Consider the following 13102-nt stretch of genomic DNA (forward strand, 5'->3'; position numbering starts at 1 on the left):
CCCAAATAAAAATACACAAACAAAAAACCCTGCAAAACCAACTGAATTATGTGCAGCAGTGGGAGTTCTGGGTAAAATGCAGGGAACCATGCTACCCGGGGCCCACTGGACAGTGGGTAAGGATGCCAGTCACAGGCAAGATTGAGACTACGGATACAAGGACCACGCTGATGGCAGGCTACAAGAACATTACTACTTCTGATTTATCCTGTCACACTTCCAAATTAGTAAAAACACCAACTAACATACTGAATGTTTATTGTATTAAAGGTACTTCTAAGTACTCAGTTCTTTTTTTTTGCAGGTCTGGGGATGGAACCCAGAGGCATTTGACCTTTGAACTATACCCTCTGCCCAATTTTTTATTCTTTATTTTGAAACAGGGTTGTGAAGGGCCTCACTAAGTATCTGAGGCTGTCTGCGAACCGTGATCCTCCAGCCTCAGCCTCCCAAATGCTGGGATTACAAGTGTGTGCCACCATGCCAGGCTAGTCACTCAGTTCTAATTCTAACCACATGAGTGATAAAATCATCACCTCTATTATACAGATGTCAAAAGTGAAACAGCAAGATACTCAGCAACTTAGTGAAGACCTTGCCTCCAAATAAAAATTAAAAAGGGCTGGAGGTATAGCTCACAGGTAGATGCCGCTGGGTTCAGCCCCCAGCATAGCATGTGCATGCACCTACACTTCCAGCTCTATTTTATTCTTTTATTTTGAAAAAAGGATCTAAGCTGTAGGTGGCCTAAGTAGCTGAGTCTGGCCACAAACCTGCAATCCTACTGTCTTAAGTCTCCCAAGTACTGGAATTACAAGTGTGTGCTACCATGCCCAGCTCTGAAACAATTTTTATTTATTTTATTTTTTTATTTTGCAGTACTGGGGATGGAATCCAGGGGCATTCTACTTCTGAGCTATACCCCCAGCCCTATTTTTTGTTCTTTATTTTGAAACAGGGTCTCCCTGAGTTGCAAAGGGCCTCACTAAATAGCTGAGGGTGTCCCTGAACTATGATCTTCCTGTCTCAGCCTTCCAAATGCTGGGATTACAAGAGTGTGCTACCATGCCTGGCTGAAACAGAATTCTTAACACTATTCCCTACGCTATACGTGACATACATGACCAATTCTCAAAGCTATGAGTAGCATACTGATATATAGTTCTCATTTCAATGTCATCATCTCTAGGTAGTAAAAATCAACAACTAATAAATACTAACAAGATCCCTTAATTCATTTTATTTTTGAATTTTATTATTACCTAACATTCACTGTACCAGGAGCCATTCTAGGCATTTTATAAAAATTTACTAGCCAGGTGTGCTGGTGCATGCCTATAATCCCAGCTACATAGGAGGTTGAGGCAGGATGATTTGAAGTTGAAGGCTAGCCTCAACAATTTAGCAAGACCCTGTCTCAAAATAAAACTGCAAAATAAAAAACAAAATAAAAGACAACAAAAATCTACAAGTCTCACAATAACCTCGAGTAGGAATTAATATTAACCCTATTTTATTTTATTTTTAATGGTACTGGGGGTAGAACCCAGGGGCTTTCTCTGGGCTATACTCCCATATCTATTTTTTATATTTTATTTGGAAACAGGGTCTCACTAAGTTGCTGATAGCTGGATTTGAACCTGTGCGATCCTCCTGTCTCAGCTCTCAGCCTCCCAAGTGCTGGGATTACAAATGTGCACCACACGCCCGGCTTAACCCTATTTTTAGTTGAGGAATCTGGGGCACAGAGGTAAGGTACTTGCTAAGGTCACTAACTGGCATATGACAGAGCTGGGATTCAGTCCACGCCCTTTTTTTGTGTGTGGTATGGGGATCTGAACCCAGGGGCACCCTGCCACTGAGCTACATCTACAGCCCTTTCATTTTGAGACAGGGAGATGTCATTAAGTTGCCCAGGCTGGCCACGAACTGCACTTCCTATGTCTCTTCTCTTATTGGTGGCACTGGAGATTGAACCCAGAGGAATTCTAGCTCCAAGCTACTTCTCCAGTCCTATTTTATTTTTATTTTGAAACAGGGTCTCACTAAGTTGATGAAAGTTTCACAATTTGCTGAGGCTGTCCTAGAACCTGCAATCCTCCTGTCTCAGCCTCCCAAGTACTGGGATTATAAATGAGCACATGCCCAGCAGGGTCTGCTCTTAAAGATAACTTCCTAGAAAATAGTATTAGCTACTACTCTTATTTTCCTGAGAGTAAGTCAACTAAGGATGTTAATTAGACTCTATTTTAACCAGAAAACTGAAAACTTTGTAAGAAGTTAATTTAGTACTGTATTTAGTGATGCTGCATGTAAGTTTGGCATTTTCTACTCATAAAGAGAGTAGCTTTGCAGTATCTACCCATGATTCTCAGAATATTGGGGTCATTCCTTTATTTATTTATATATTTATTTATATATTTATTTATATATTTATATATTTATTTATTTATTTTTGCAGGTCTGGGGATGGAACCCAGAGGCATTTGACCTATGAGTTACATCCCCTGCCCAATTTTTTATTCTTTATTTTGAAACAGGGTCTCACTGAGTTGCAGAGAGCCTCACTAAGTAGCTGAGGCTGTCCATGAACCGTGATCCTCCAGTGTCAGCCTCCCAAATGGGGGGTCATTCCTTTAGCAAGCATAATCTTGCAGGTAAACATTCAGTAATGGTCTACTATGATGCTGGCAACCAACACAAAGAATATACTAAAAAAAACTGCATAGATCTGGGCATCGTGGCACATGCTTGTAATCCCAGCATTCGGGAAGCTGAGACAGGAGGATTCAGGTTTGTGGGCAGCCTCAGCTACTTAGTGAGGCCCTTTGCAACTCAGCGAGACCCTGTTTCAAAATAAAGAATAAAAAATAGGGCTGGGGGTGTAGCTTGGAGGTAGAATGCCCCTGGGTTCCATTCCCAGTACCAAAAAAACAAAAACAAAAAACAAACAAAAACTGCATACTGGGACAGTATGCTAAGAACACTATATGACTTAACTTGAGATGATTACAGGTTCCTGGTCAGCCTCAGCTACTTAGTGAGGCCTTCTGCAATTTAGTGAGACCCTGTTTCAATATAAAGAATAAAAAATAGGGCTGGGGGTGTAGCTTGGAGGTAGAATGTTCCTGGGTTCAAATTTCTAGTTACACACACACACACACACACACACACACACACACACACACACACACACACACGTCTTAAGGAGCAGGCATGGTGGTACATGCCTGTAATGCTAGTACTTGAGAAGCTGAGAGAGGATTGCAGGTTCCAGCCTCAACAACTTAGCAAGACCCTGTTTTTTTTTTTTTTTTTTTTTTTTTTTTGGTACTAGGGATGGAACCCAGGGGCTTTTCTACCTCCGGCTACACTCCCAGACCTATTTTATACTTTATTTGGAAACAGGGTCTCACTAAGTAGCTGAGAGTCTCACTAAGTAGCTGAGGCTGGCTTAGAACCTGTGCGATCCTCCTGTCTCAGCCTCCCAAGTGCTGGGATTACAAGCGTGTGCTACCATGCCTGGCAACAAGACCCTGTTTTAAACTAAAAAAACAAAAATGGCTAAAGGTGTAGCTTGGAGGTAGAATTCCTCTGTGTTCAATCTAATATTAAATAAGCTTGGGTGTGCTGAATAGCCAACACAGCATGTTTCAATTCTTAATTTTTAATACCAAAAATTTTTCAGGATAAATATTCCCTGAAAAATAAACCTTATGAAAGAACATGAGTTATAGTCAATTTCATTATGAGGCTTCATAATGAAAAAGCCGACATAAATTTTCACGTTGCAGCTGATGTTTCCAGAAACTCTGTGGCTTCTTGTATTGGCAAGAAACCAAATGGAATCTCCTTATAACACTGTTATAATTTTTCTTTCTTTTCTTTTCAGTACTGGGAATGGAACCCAGGGCATTGTACCTCTGAGCTATACCCCGAGCTCTATTTTTTAGTCTTTTTTTAACTTTTGAAACAGGGTCTCAGTGAGTTGCACAGGGCCTCATTACATTTGAGGCTGTCTGCAAACCGTGATCCTCTGGTCTCAGCCTCCCGAATGCTGGGATTACAAGTGTGCACCACCACATGTGACTTAACACTGTTATAATTTTTCATAAATACATTTTATATAGATAACTCAGAAGGTTAATTAGGCCCAAACCTTTAGGTCTTGCCAGCTGCACCGACTTGACAAATTCTCCACAATAAGTCTGTACTCTGTGCGAGTAGGAGGACCATATTTATCGCGGCCACTTCTTCTATAACCATATCCACCTTTGGAAGGTTCAAATAGATGAGATTACTTCAGTGGAGGAAAAAGAAAAGATGATACAGCACATATTTCCCTTAGAATATATTATTTATCCCCACCCCAAATAAGAGCACATATATTTTAACTAATCCCACCCTTAGATCTAAACTAGACTTTAAAAAAGACATCAGTTAAATATGAAAACTTAATTTACAAATTTCTAAATATGTATTTATTAATATTTATAAATTAACTTGCATAAATTAAAAACAATTATTTAACATTTTAGAAATAAGTAATCAAATTACTAAATCAGTTACTATTGTTACTCACAGTCATTAAAAAGTTTTGTGAATTATATTAAAAAAAAAAAAAAGATTTTCAGGCACCTATTTCAGTTTAATCTCATCTGTGTCTAACCCTTGGGATCCTCACCACCCAGGTCTAATGGGGAAAGGTTGCGGTCGTCACATGGCTTCCTGTTTTTGGTCAGCCAAGGGCCACAAAGGTTCAAAGAGCCACGCATGGAAAGGTAACCCAAGGTCAGCAAATGGAACAGGCAGTCATCTTAGCCTCAAAGGAGTCTTTTAATTAAAACATTGAGGTCTTTGTTAAATTTTTGTTAAACAATTGCATTACAGAGAAAAAAACAATACAACACACATCATTAAACATTTATAACATTAAAACAAAATTTTATGCTATTAACTTAATTAAAATTAAATATTATCAAAGATATTTATTTGCAGTTTTACATTTAGAGATACAAAATTATAAAACAAACGGCTTAAAATCAATACATTTAAGTAGAATATTAACTAATTAGTTACTTTAAAAATTAACATTTAATATTAAAGGAATGTCATTGATACAGATATGCCCTTTAAGTGCTTACTGCGTCCAGAACCGTAACTGCCGTCTCGACGTGGGCCGCGGGCATGCTCAACAATGACTCGCTCACCACAAAGGTCTTTGCCATTTAGTTCATAAACAGCATCATCTGCATCACGCAGATCATCAAACTCCACAAAACCATATCTAGAAGAGAGCAAACAAAATCCCAGTTAGCATCAGCTTGACATCTAGCTTCATTAACATTCAAGAGAAAGCAATGAGGTTCATGCTTAGCAAAGGTTGGGTGGATTTTGCAAACTAAGGGTCAGCTTTCCCTTCTCTTTAGCTGAAACTACTTTGCTTTGTGCCAATATGCACTACAAGGGATAGAGACCTCTCAAATCAGATCCCTGTCTTTGTAGCAGGGGGCTGGCAAGATACCCAGAGAACACTTCTGTTCTCTCAACTAGTTGGAGGCAATAGCAAAGATCCCCAAGGGATATTTGGTTTAAGGTATACACACATATAACTTCACAACATTAAATACTTGCTCTTTCAAAACATCACATAAAGGCTCGTCTTTTCTTAGCTTTAAAAGTAGTTATCTTAGAGAACAGTTAAACCTACATTTAAGCACTGCCTTGTTAACTGTTAACTCATATTTGGAGTAACATAGGTAAAAACCTCAGTATCTTAAATCTCTGTGAAAGAATAATTTGTAAGAGTTTTTATCTTCTATCTAAACAAATTAGCCACAAGTGAATTTATTATTCTATGAATTACCAGTTAGAAAAAGAGTCTAGAGCTATTTACATCCTGTGAGATTCCAAATTTACTTTCATTAAGTTTTGGATAGGCTGGAGTTCTCTAAAAATTACACACAACTATGCAAACTTCTTTACTTCATATTGCTAGGAATTTCCCAGCAAAGAGATATGGTGGTTTAACACATATCTGGAAAAAAACTCCAAAAATCAAACCCTTCAAATCCTATTAACGCCTACTAAAGAGTAAAATTTGTAAAATAAAGCACAGAATTTGTAAGATATTTATAAGCAAGGTTAAGCAAACACTTTGTTATCAATAAACATTTAGTTTGGCCTAACAAAGCTGTGAAGTCTTGCTGCTGTGACCATTACCTATTATTTAAAAATGAGAATCATTTACTGACCCTACCTAACCACAGCGCAAAGTTACAAGCAATTTCTTTAGGCTCTAATAAAGCTGTATACACAGGTAAACAGTGACTAGTGTCCCTCTACGTTTAAACACATTGACACTAGAAACAGGCTATAAGACTTGCCAAAGATTATCCTGCCTGCTACTAACAAAAAGCAATTCTAGTTTGTTGAGCATGTACTTCTATACTGAGTAACATGTTAAATATTTAATTGGGAACTCAGAATCCCTGAACTCTTTACTAAAGAGTTCTTCTCATAGAAGTGTCTCTCAAGGTGAAGATGTGTTAGGTTACAAGGTATAGGTCATAGTTTTGAAGTTATTTATGCTGAAATGTCTGAATGGCATTCAAATGTTAAGAGTCAGTGAATCTCAACTCCATTAAAAAAGGAAACAGTTACACCCAGTTATCTAAAGGGAAGTGTTCTTCAGAAACACAATTCAGAAACCACCTGGCCCAATTTATGGGCTATGAAGCCTCTGAAACATGGTTTCATGTTTCCATAGACTGGAACTGCTAAGCGGCCTAATATGAAAGATTTTGAACATGCTATTATATTTGACCAAGCAAGTAAAGTCTCTCCAAATCACTGACTTAATATGGTCAAAGGTGCTTTACAGTCACTAAAATTTATTATTTTTTATTTTTTTGTGGTGCTGGGGATTGAACCCAGGGGCATTCTACCTCTGAGCTACACCCCCAGCCTGATTTTTAATTCTTTATTTGGAAACAGGGTCTCATTAAGTTGCGGAGGGCCTCACTAAGTAGCTGAGGCTGGCCGCGAACCTGGATCCTCCTGTCTCAGCCTCCCAAATGCTGGATTATAAGCATTCGCCACCACGCCCGGCTCCAGTCACTAAAATTTATAATAGATATTATAGCTGCTTCTTCCTTTTCTAGGAAGAATGGGTCACCAGAAAAGCTATAATATTATTTTAGGAGAAAAATATTTTTTAAAAAGCAAAGAACAAAATCTAACTATTTTACTCTGCTTTATCTAAAGATATTTTTATGATTTGTCTAAATAGAGCTAAGTAGATCATAAAATGTGCCCTCCCCCCAAAAAAAGATGCCCTTCTTAATGCAGCTGCCAAGACCGGTTTCAGGGCTATTTTGTCCACAGCTTTGCTGCTCTTGGAACCACGTACAAGCCCAAGGCCAAAGAAGAGGGATGAGAAAGAACATTCTTCAGGGGTGTGAGGAGATAGCCTTCCTCCCCTAAGAGGTACCACTGCCTGGGTACCACTCAATGACTAGGACTGACTGGTCAGAACATCAGTTACTCCTGAAGATTAAGTAAACACATTGCAGGCAAGTTCAAATGTTCTTCACCCAAACAGTTAAGGTTGATAACTACTCATGGGTCAGAGAATGCCTAAGATCTGCAGGGCAACCCAAGCAAAAAGCCTGGCTGTTGCAGATGCCAAGTGATACTTCCGTCAGAACCATGTGGAAGGGCACTCTCCCAGACGCCCAAGACCCTCCTGCTCCAGAGCTCACATCTAGAACTCACGCTGGCCTTTTTGAGAAAAGGGCAATCTATTTAGTGGAGGCATAATTATTTAAAAATAAAAATGAATGCTCAGGCAGACTGATCACTCTATAAGCTAAGGCTGAAGGAAGGAACATCTTGCCAATAAACTCTTCCCTGAACTGTAGGAACAATTTGTGATATTAGAGAAAAATGGCCCCTACAGTCTTTCCCTAATATGTATTTCTAAAGAGTTCCAACAAGTGGGTCACTCAGTAGCCTTATTTTTGCAAGCATCCAAGTCATTTGTTAAAGTAGCTGACTTATCCAATTTATTTTGTAGAAGAAATTTGGTTCTTCTTCTGTAAAAGCCACAAATCTATTTGGAGAATTTTCATGTCAAGGATCAATCCAAGGATCTAAATCACCCAGTTGCTACTTCTGTGGCCCACTGATCATGCTGGGTGGGTCTGGAAGATTAAAACAAAAATCTTCCCTTACAGCCAATTATGGTGGCCCATGTCTGTAATCCCATATTGGGAAGCTGAGAAAGGAGGCTCCCAGGTACAAGGACAGCCTCAGCAAGTAGTGAAACTCTCATCAACCTAGTAAGACCCTATTTCAAAAAATAAAAATATAGGGCTGGGGTGTAGCTTGGAGGCAAAATGCTCCTGAGTTCAATTCCCAGCACCACAAAAACAAAACAAGACACAACCCTCCCATACAATAAATAAATCATATCTGATAGACTCCTGTGGTGAAAGTGAAGCAAATACTAGATCAGGATGTGGCTGCTTCTACCAAGTAACTGTTTATTTACATCTACTTTCATGAATTTGTACAGTGACTGGGTCCCCCAATAAGGCAGGAAGACTAGATAACAACAGTAAAACATTACCTAACATTTACTAAGATTTACTAGGTCATCTTATGTTAGACAATGTTCCCTTATTTAATATTCATAACACCTCAAGGGCCAGCTAGATACTGTATCATCCCTGCTTCATAGATGAGGAAAATGAAGCCCATATTAAATAACTTGCATAAAAAACCAGCAGAACTGGCAATGAAAGCAAGTGGTCTGACACCAGAGCTCAAACTCAAACATTAAGACTGGAAGAGCAAGCTGGGCCTTAGTCCCATTTCTGTTATAAACTAACGGAACAACATATTCGAATCATTTCACATTTGGGGTCTTAGTTTATTTGTAAAAGAAAAGGGCTATATTGTCTACCTCTAAAACCAACAAGGATAAACATTAAAATTTGTACTTCTTTGGGCTAAGGATGAACATTTTTTGTGTGTGTATGTGTGTGGTACTGGGGATGGAACCCAGAGGCAGTCTACCTCCAGGCCACACCCCCAGCCCTATTTTATAAATTTAAAAACAGAGTCTCACTAAGTCGCCGAGAGCCTCACTAAGTAGCTGAGGCTGGCTTTGAACCTGTGTGATCCTCCAAACCCTAACCGTAACCCTAACCCCTGATTTAAGGATGAACAATTTAAACTCTAAAATTTGGGAGGTCTGGACCAAAATGGTAGCATCCAGAGTATTTTTTAAAAACAACAGATAGAAATAAATTAGTTATTATCTAAAATACTTTTTAAAAATATGGGACTCAAGTTTAGCTTTATTTATTTATTTAGCAGTCTGGGAATGGAACCTCGGGACATTCGACCTCCAAGCTATTTTGAGACAGGGTCTCACTGAGTTGCGGAGGGACTCACTAAGTAGCTGAGGCTGTCTGCGAACCATGATCCTCTGGTCTCAGCCTCCTGAACGCTGAAATTACAAGCGTGCGCCAACATGCCCAGCAAGTTTAGCTTTATTTAAACATTTTAACTGTCCTTGCATTAAATTTAGTGCCTCTGAAAAGTAAAGCACTTCTTAGTAATTAATATCAGTCTTTTTTTTTTTTTTTTGTGGCACTGGGGATTGAACCCAGGAGCATTTTACCTCTGAGCTACACCTCTAGCCTTATTTCATTTTTATTTTGAAACAGGGTCTTGCTAGGTTGATGAGAGTCTCACTACTTGCTGAGGCTGTCCTTAACCTGCAATCCTCCTGTGTCAGCCTCCCAACTACTGGGATTACAAGCATGTGCCACTGTGCCCTGCTAACACCAGTCTTTTATTTATTTAATTAATTATTTTTGTGGCAATGGGAATGGAATCCAGGGGGCATTCTACCTCCGAGCTACACCCTCAGCCCTATTTTTTATTCTTTATTTGGAAACAAGGTCTCACTGAGTTGCAGAGGGCCTCACTAAGTAGCTGAGGCTGTCCCTGAACTGTGATCCTCCTATCTCAGACTCCCAAATGCTGGGAGCACAAATGTGTGCCACCATGCCTGGCTACGTCAGTCTTTAAAAATCTACCTAAACACTTTCTTTGTGCTTTGCAGCAAATAGCATGAAATTAAACTCTTCTCTCAAAAAGTACTCTCTTTTTGAATCTTTTGTTAAAGCAGGGAGGGATATAAAATGCATATATAGTTTTGAAAAATTTTAACTAGATACCTTTCTTCTTCTGCTCTATTAAAAATGAAGAACATCTTTCAATAATTCCAGCATGAGAATGAAGAAATGGAGAATGAATCTAATACAAAATAAACAACAACAAAAAACCTTGTATAGCAGGGACTGGGAAAATACAAATAGCCCTCCAAGATGCCTCACCTCTTTCCTCTGCCATGTCTTTTCATCTTTCTCCTCATGCTATGTAAAAGAATAGGGATGAGGCCTTACTATGAAATTCACAATAGTTTTTAATTAAGTGAAAAATCTCCTTTCTTCCAAAATTCCTCTATGATCGTCTTTTCCCAAACTGTTTTCCTCTGGTTATGTCCTGACAAATGTCTGTTATGTCTGTTATATCCTGACAAATTCAGTGAAAGAATGAGGGGAAGAGAGGAAAGTTCCTGTCACTCTCCCCCTAAAAAAGTGAGTACCATGACTCTCACCAAGTCTAGACAGGTACCTGGACACCAGAAAGCAAAGTCACACTGAATTACGTGGGGTGTTCTAAACTTTGGTCCGTTCTTATCCCTTGGCAGTGCTCTAGTCTTCCTCTGCCACAGGTGGTTATCAGTCCGAACTCTGAAAACGTACAATTAGAATGACATGTTTTCAAACTAAGGTACTCCAAGACGTCAGTTTTAGAAATATTAATCACAGTTCTTTGTCCAAAAAGAATGGTTACCTAAGCTTGTATTATTGCCAGATAGGCTTTTTCTGATCCTAATAGCTCAATGGTCTTAACACTGCCGGGCCTGCTCTTTTCTGCCTGTTCTACTAAAGAGGATGCAGTTTATCTCACTGTCTCCTGATGGCTTAGGGCCATCTCTGTCTTCCAAACATCTTTGCTGAGCAGGGAGACTGGAGAACACTCCCCTCCACCCCCCAATAAATGATGAGCAGGGCTTGCTCTGGAGATGGGTCATCAATGGTGGAGTGGGCAGGGTGTCACTAGGGGGTGCTCGGTATCAGAACCTGCTGGGTAGTGGATATGAGCAGGGAAAGCAAGCCTCCATGCGTGTGACCATGGTCACCACCAACGCTGCTTACCGAGGGGCATGCCTTGGATATTCTCTCTATGAGACAAACGTGCCCCTTTCCACGGTGGATCTCTGCTCACCTTTGTCCTAAAACTGTGCCACATGCTTTTCTTTGTATGTGGACATGACAGTCCTCAGCCAACCATCAGCAGGATGTGAGTTTTGTTTTCCCAATGTGGTGAGCCATTCCCACATTCACTCATTTTCCTGGTAAGAACCGAACCTCTCCATGGCTGGTCAGGCTTAGGGATGTTGCTGTAGCCAAGGAAAAATTTTCATCTGTTGAAGTTAACCCTCGGGTGGCTTGAACCCTCAATCTAGAGCCAGTAGCACTTTATTTTAAGGGCAGAGCCCTTAAATCTACCCTGAAAGAAATGGCATTCAGTGAACAGGAATCAAATAGCTTTCTTTCAAAGCACTTTTGTTGGTCCTATGTGTCAGCTAACTTGATCTTATGAGGTAAAGTTAGGACACATTGACAAGACAGTAATAAGAACAGTAATTCTCACTGTCTGAATAAAGTGCTTAGAAACATGTAGAACACACAGTTCTGCAACCAACTCTAGTGCTCAGGTGAGGCCAACTCAGAAAAGCTCACAAATATGAACAGTGTCACTGCCCCCAATTCCAAAGGTCTGCAATATTGCAGGGTACCAGCCATGGGGCCCTCACAGGAGTTAACCAGTGTCTTATTTAATCTTGGGATCAATGATTATAGTTGCATTCTGACTCGTCCGAAACAGAGGGGTATTCATAACCCGCAACCGGAAGCTGCTACCACATGAGTAGGTTCCTGAGATCCTTCCTATCCTGAGACAGGAAAGAGGTTGCTCTGGGCTTTCTGGCCTCCCCTTCTTTAGTCTCAGAGGAGGGAGGGCCATCAAGGCCACCCGAAGAGGGTGGATGACTTACCCGTGCTCACTGAGTGGCAGAGCTGGGGTGCGACTTCAGGGCTCACCATTACCCAGTCTGGGGCTCTTTTCACGTCGGCAAACTGGCAGTTCCCGCACACCAAGAGCTCTCTGATTAGAGCTAGTGTGGATTCCTGGTCTGCAAACGGTTGGCCACAGCTCAGTCTGCACTTGATCTTTCCCCACCTTCAAAGAAGAAAACCTACCTCATGATTTCTCTCTTCCAGACGCCCTGATCATCTAATGCCTCCCAACAACCACAGAATCACTTGCAACTATTCCTCTCCAGTTCCCACCAGGTTTATTGCCATGTTCTATAATTTCTCACTTTGCTGAGCCCTCAGGACTGTCTCAATTTAATTCTAGGCTATAGTTAGGTTTTTTTGTGTGCGTGGTACTGGGGATTGAACCCTGGGGCATTCCACCTCTGAGCTACACTTCTAGCCTTTTTAGTTTTTTTTTTGAAAGAGTCTCACTAGGTTGCTGAGTCTGCCCTTGAACCTGCGATCCTGTTTCAGTCTCCCAAGTACTGGGATTACAGGTGAAACACCACACCTGGCTATAGTTACTTTTTTTAGTTAACATGTTTCTTTGCATTGTATCAGGGAACTGCTAGCTGCTATATTAAATTCTTAAATATCTCTGTATATGTCATTTTCTAAACTTGCAACACCTTGACTACACAGGTTGAATCATTTCAAGATTCTCAGCTTGAGAATCACCTCTTCTACGAAGCCTCAGAAACTTGCTTGATCTAACTCATTTCAGCACTTTGTTTAGCACTTCTATTTCATTTTGTTTTACATGGCAATGTTTTTGTGGCTTTTCAAAACTCGTTCCTTTTTTCCTTGCACGTATCTTCTCATTTGATTATGAGCTCTTTAATAATAACAAAGGCAAG

General features: G+C 40.1%; 1 protein-coding gene across 1 annotated transcript in view; it reads right to left on the reverse strand.

The window, feature by feature from the left end:
• The window catches only part of SRSF4 (serine and arginine rich splicing factor 4), a gene marked incomplete at both ends in the record, with an annotated part of 35844 nt that overhangs the window by 7133 nt on the left and 15609 nt on the right, over window positions 1-13102 (reverse strand). The window contains 4 exon segments of the mRNA XM_080692073.1: window positions 4160-4272; window positions 5145-5287; window positions 11371-11432; window positions 11434-11545. Of these exon segments, the coding sequence (XP_080548199.1) occupies window positions 4160-4272; window positions 5145-5287; window positions 11371-11432; window positions 11434-11545 (430 nt within the window).

This window comes from Muscardinus avellanarius (genome assembly GCF_963383645.1).
Source record: "Muscardinus avellanarius genome assembly, chromosome: 3".
NCBI classification, from domain to species: domain Eukaryota; kingdom Metazoa; phylum Chordata; class Mammalia; order Rodentia; family Gliridae; genus Muscardinus; species Muscardinus avellanarius.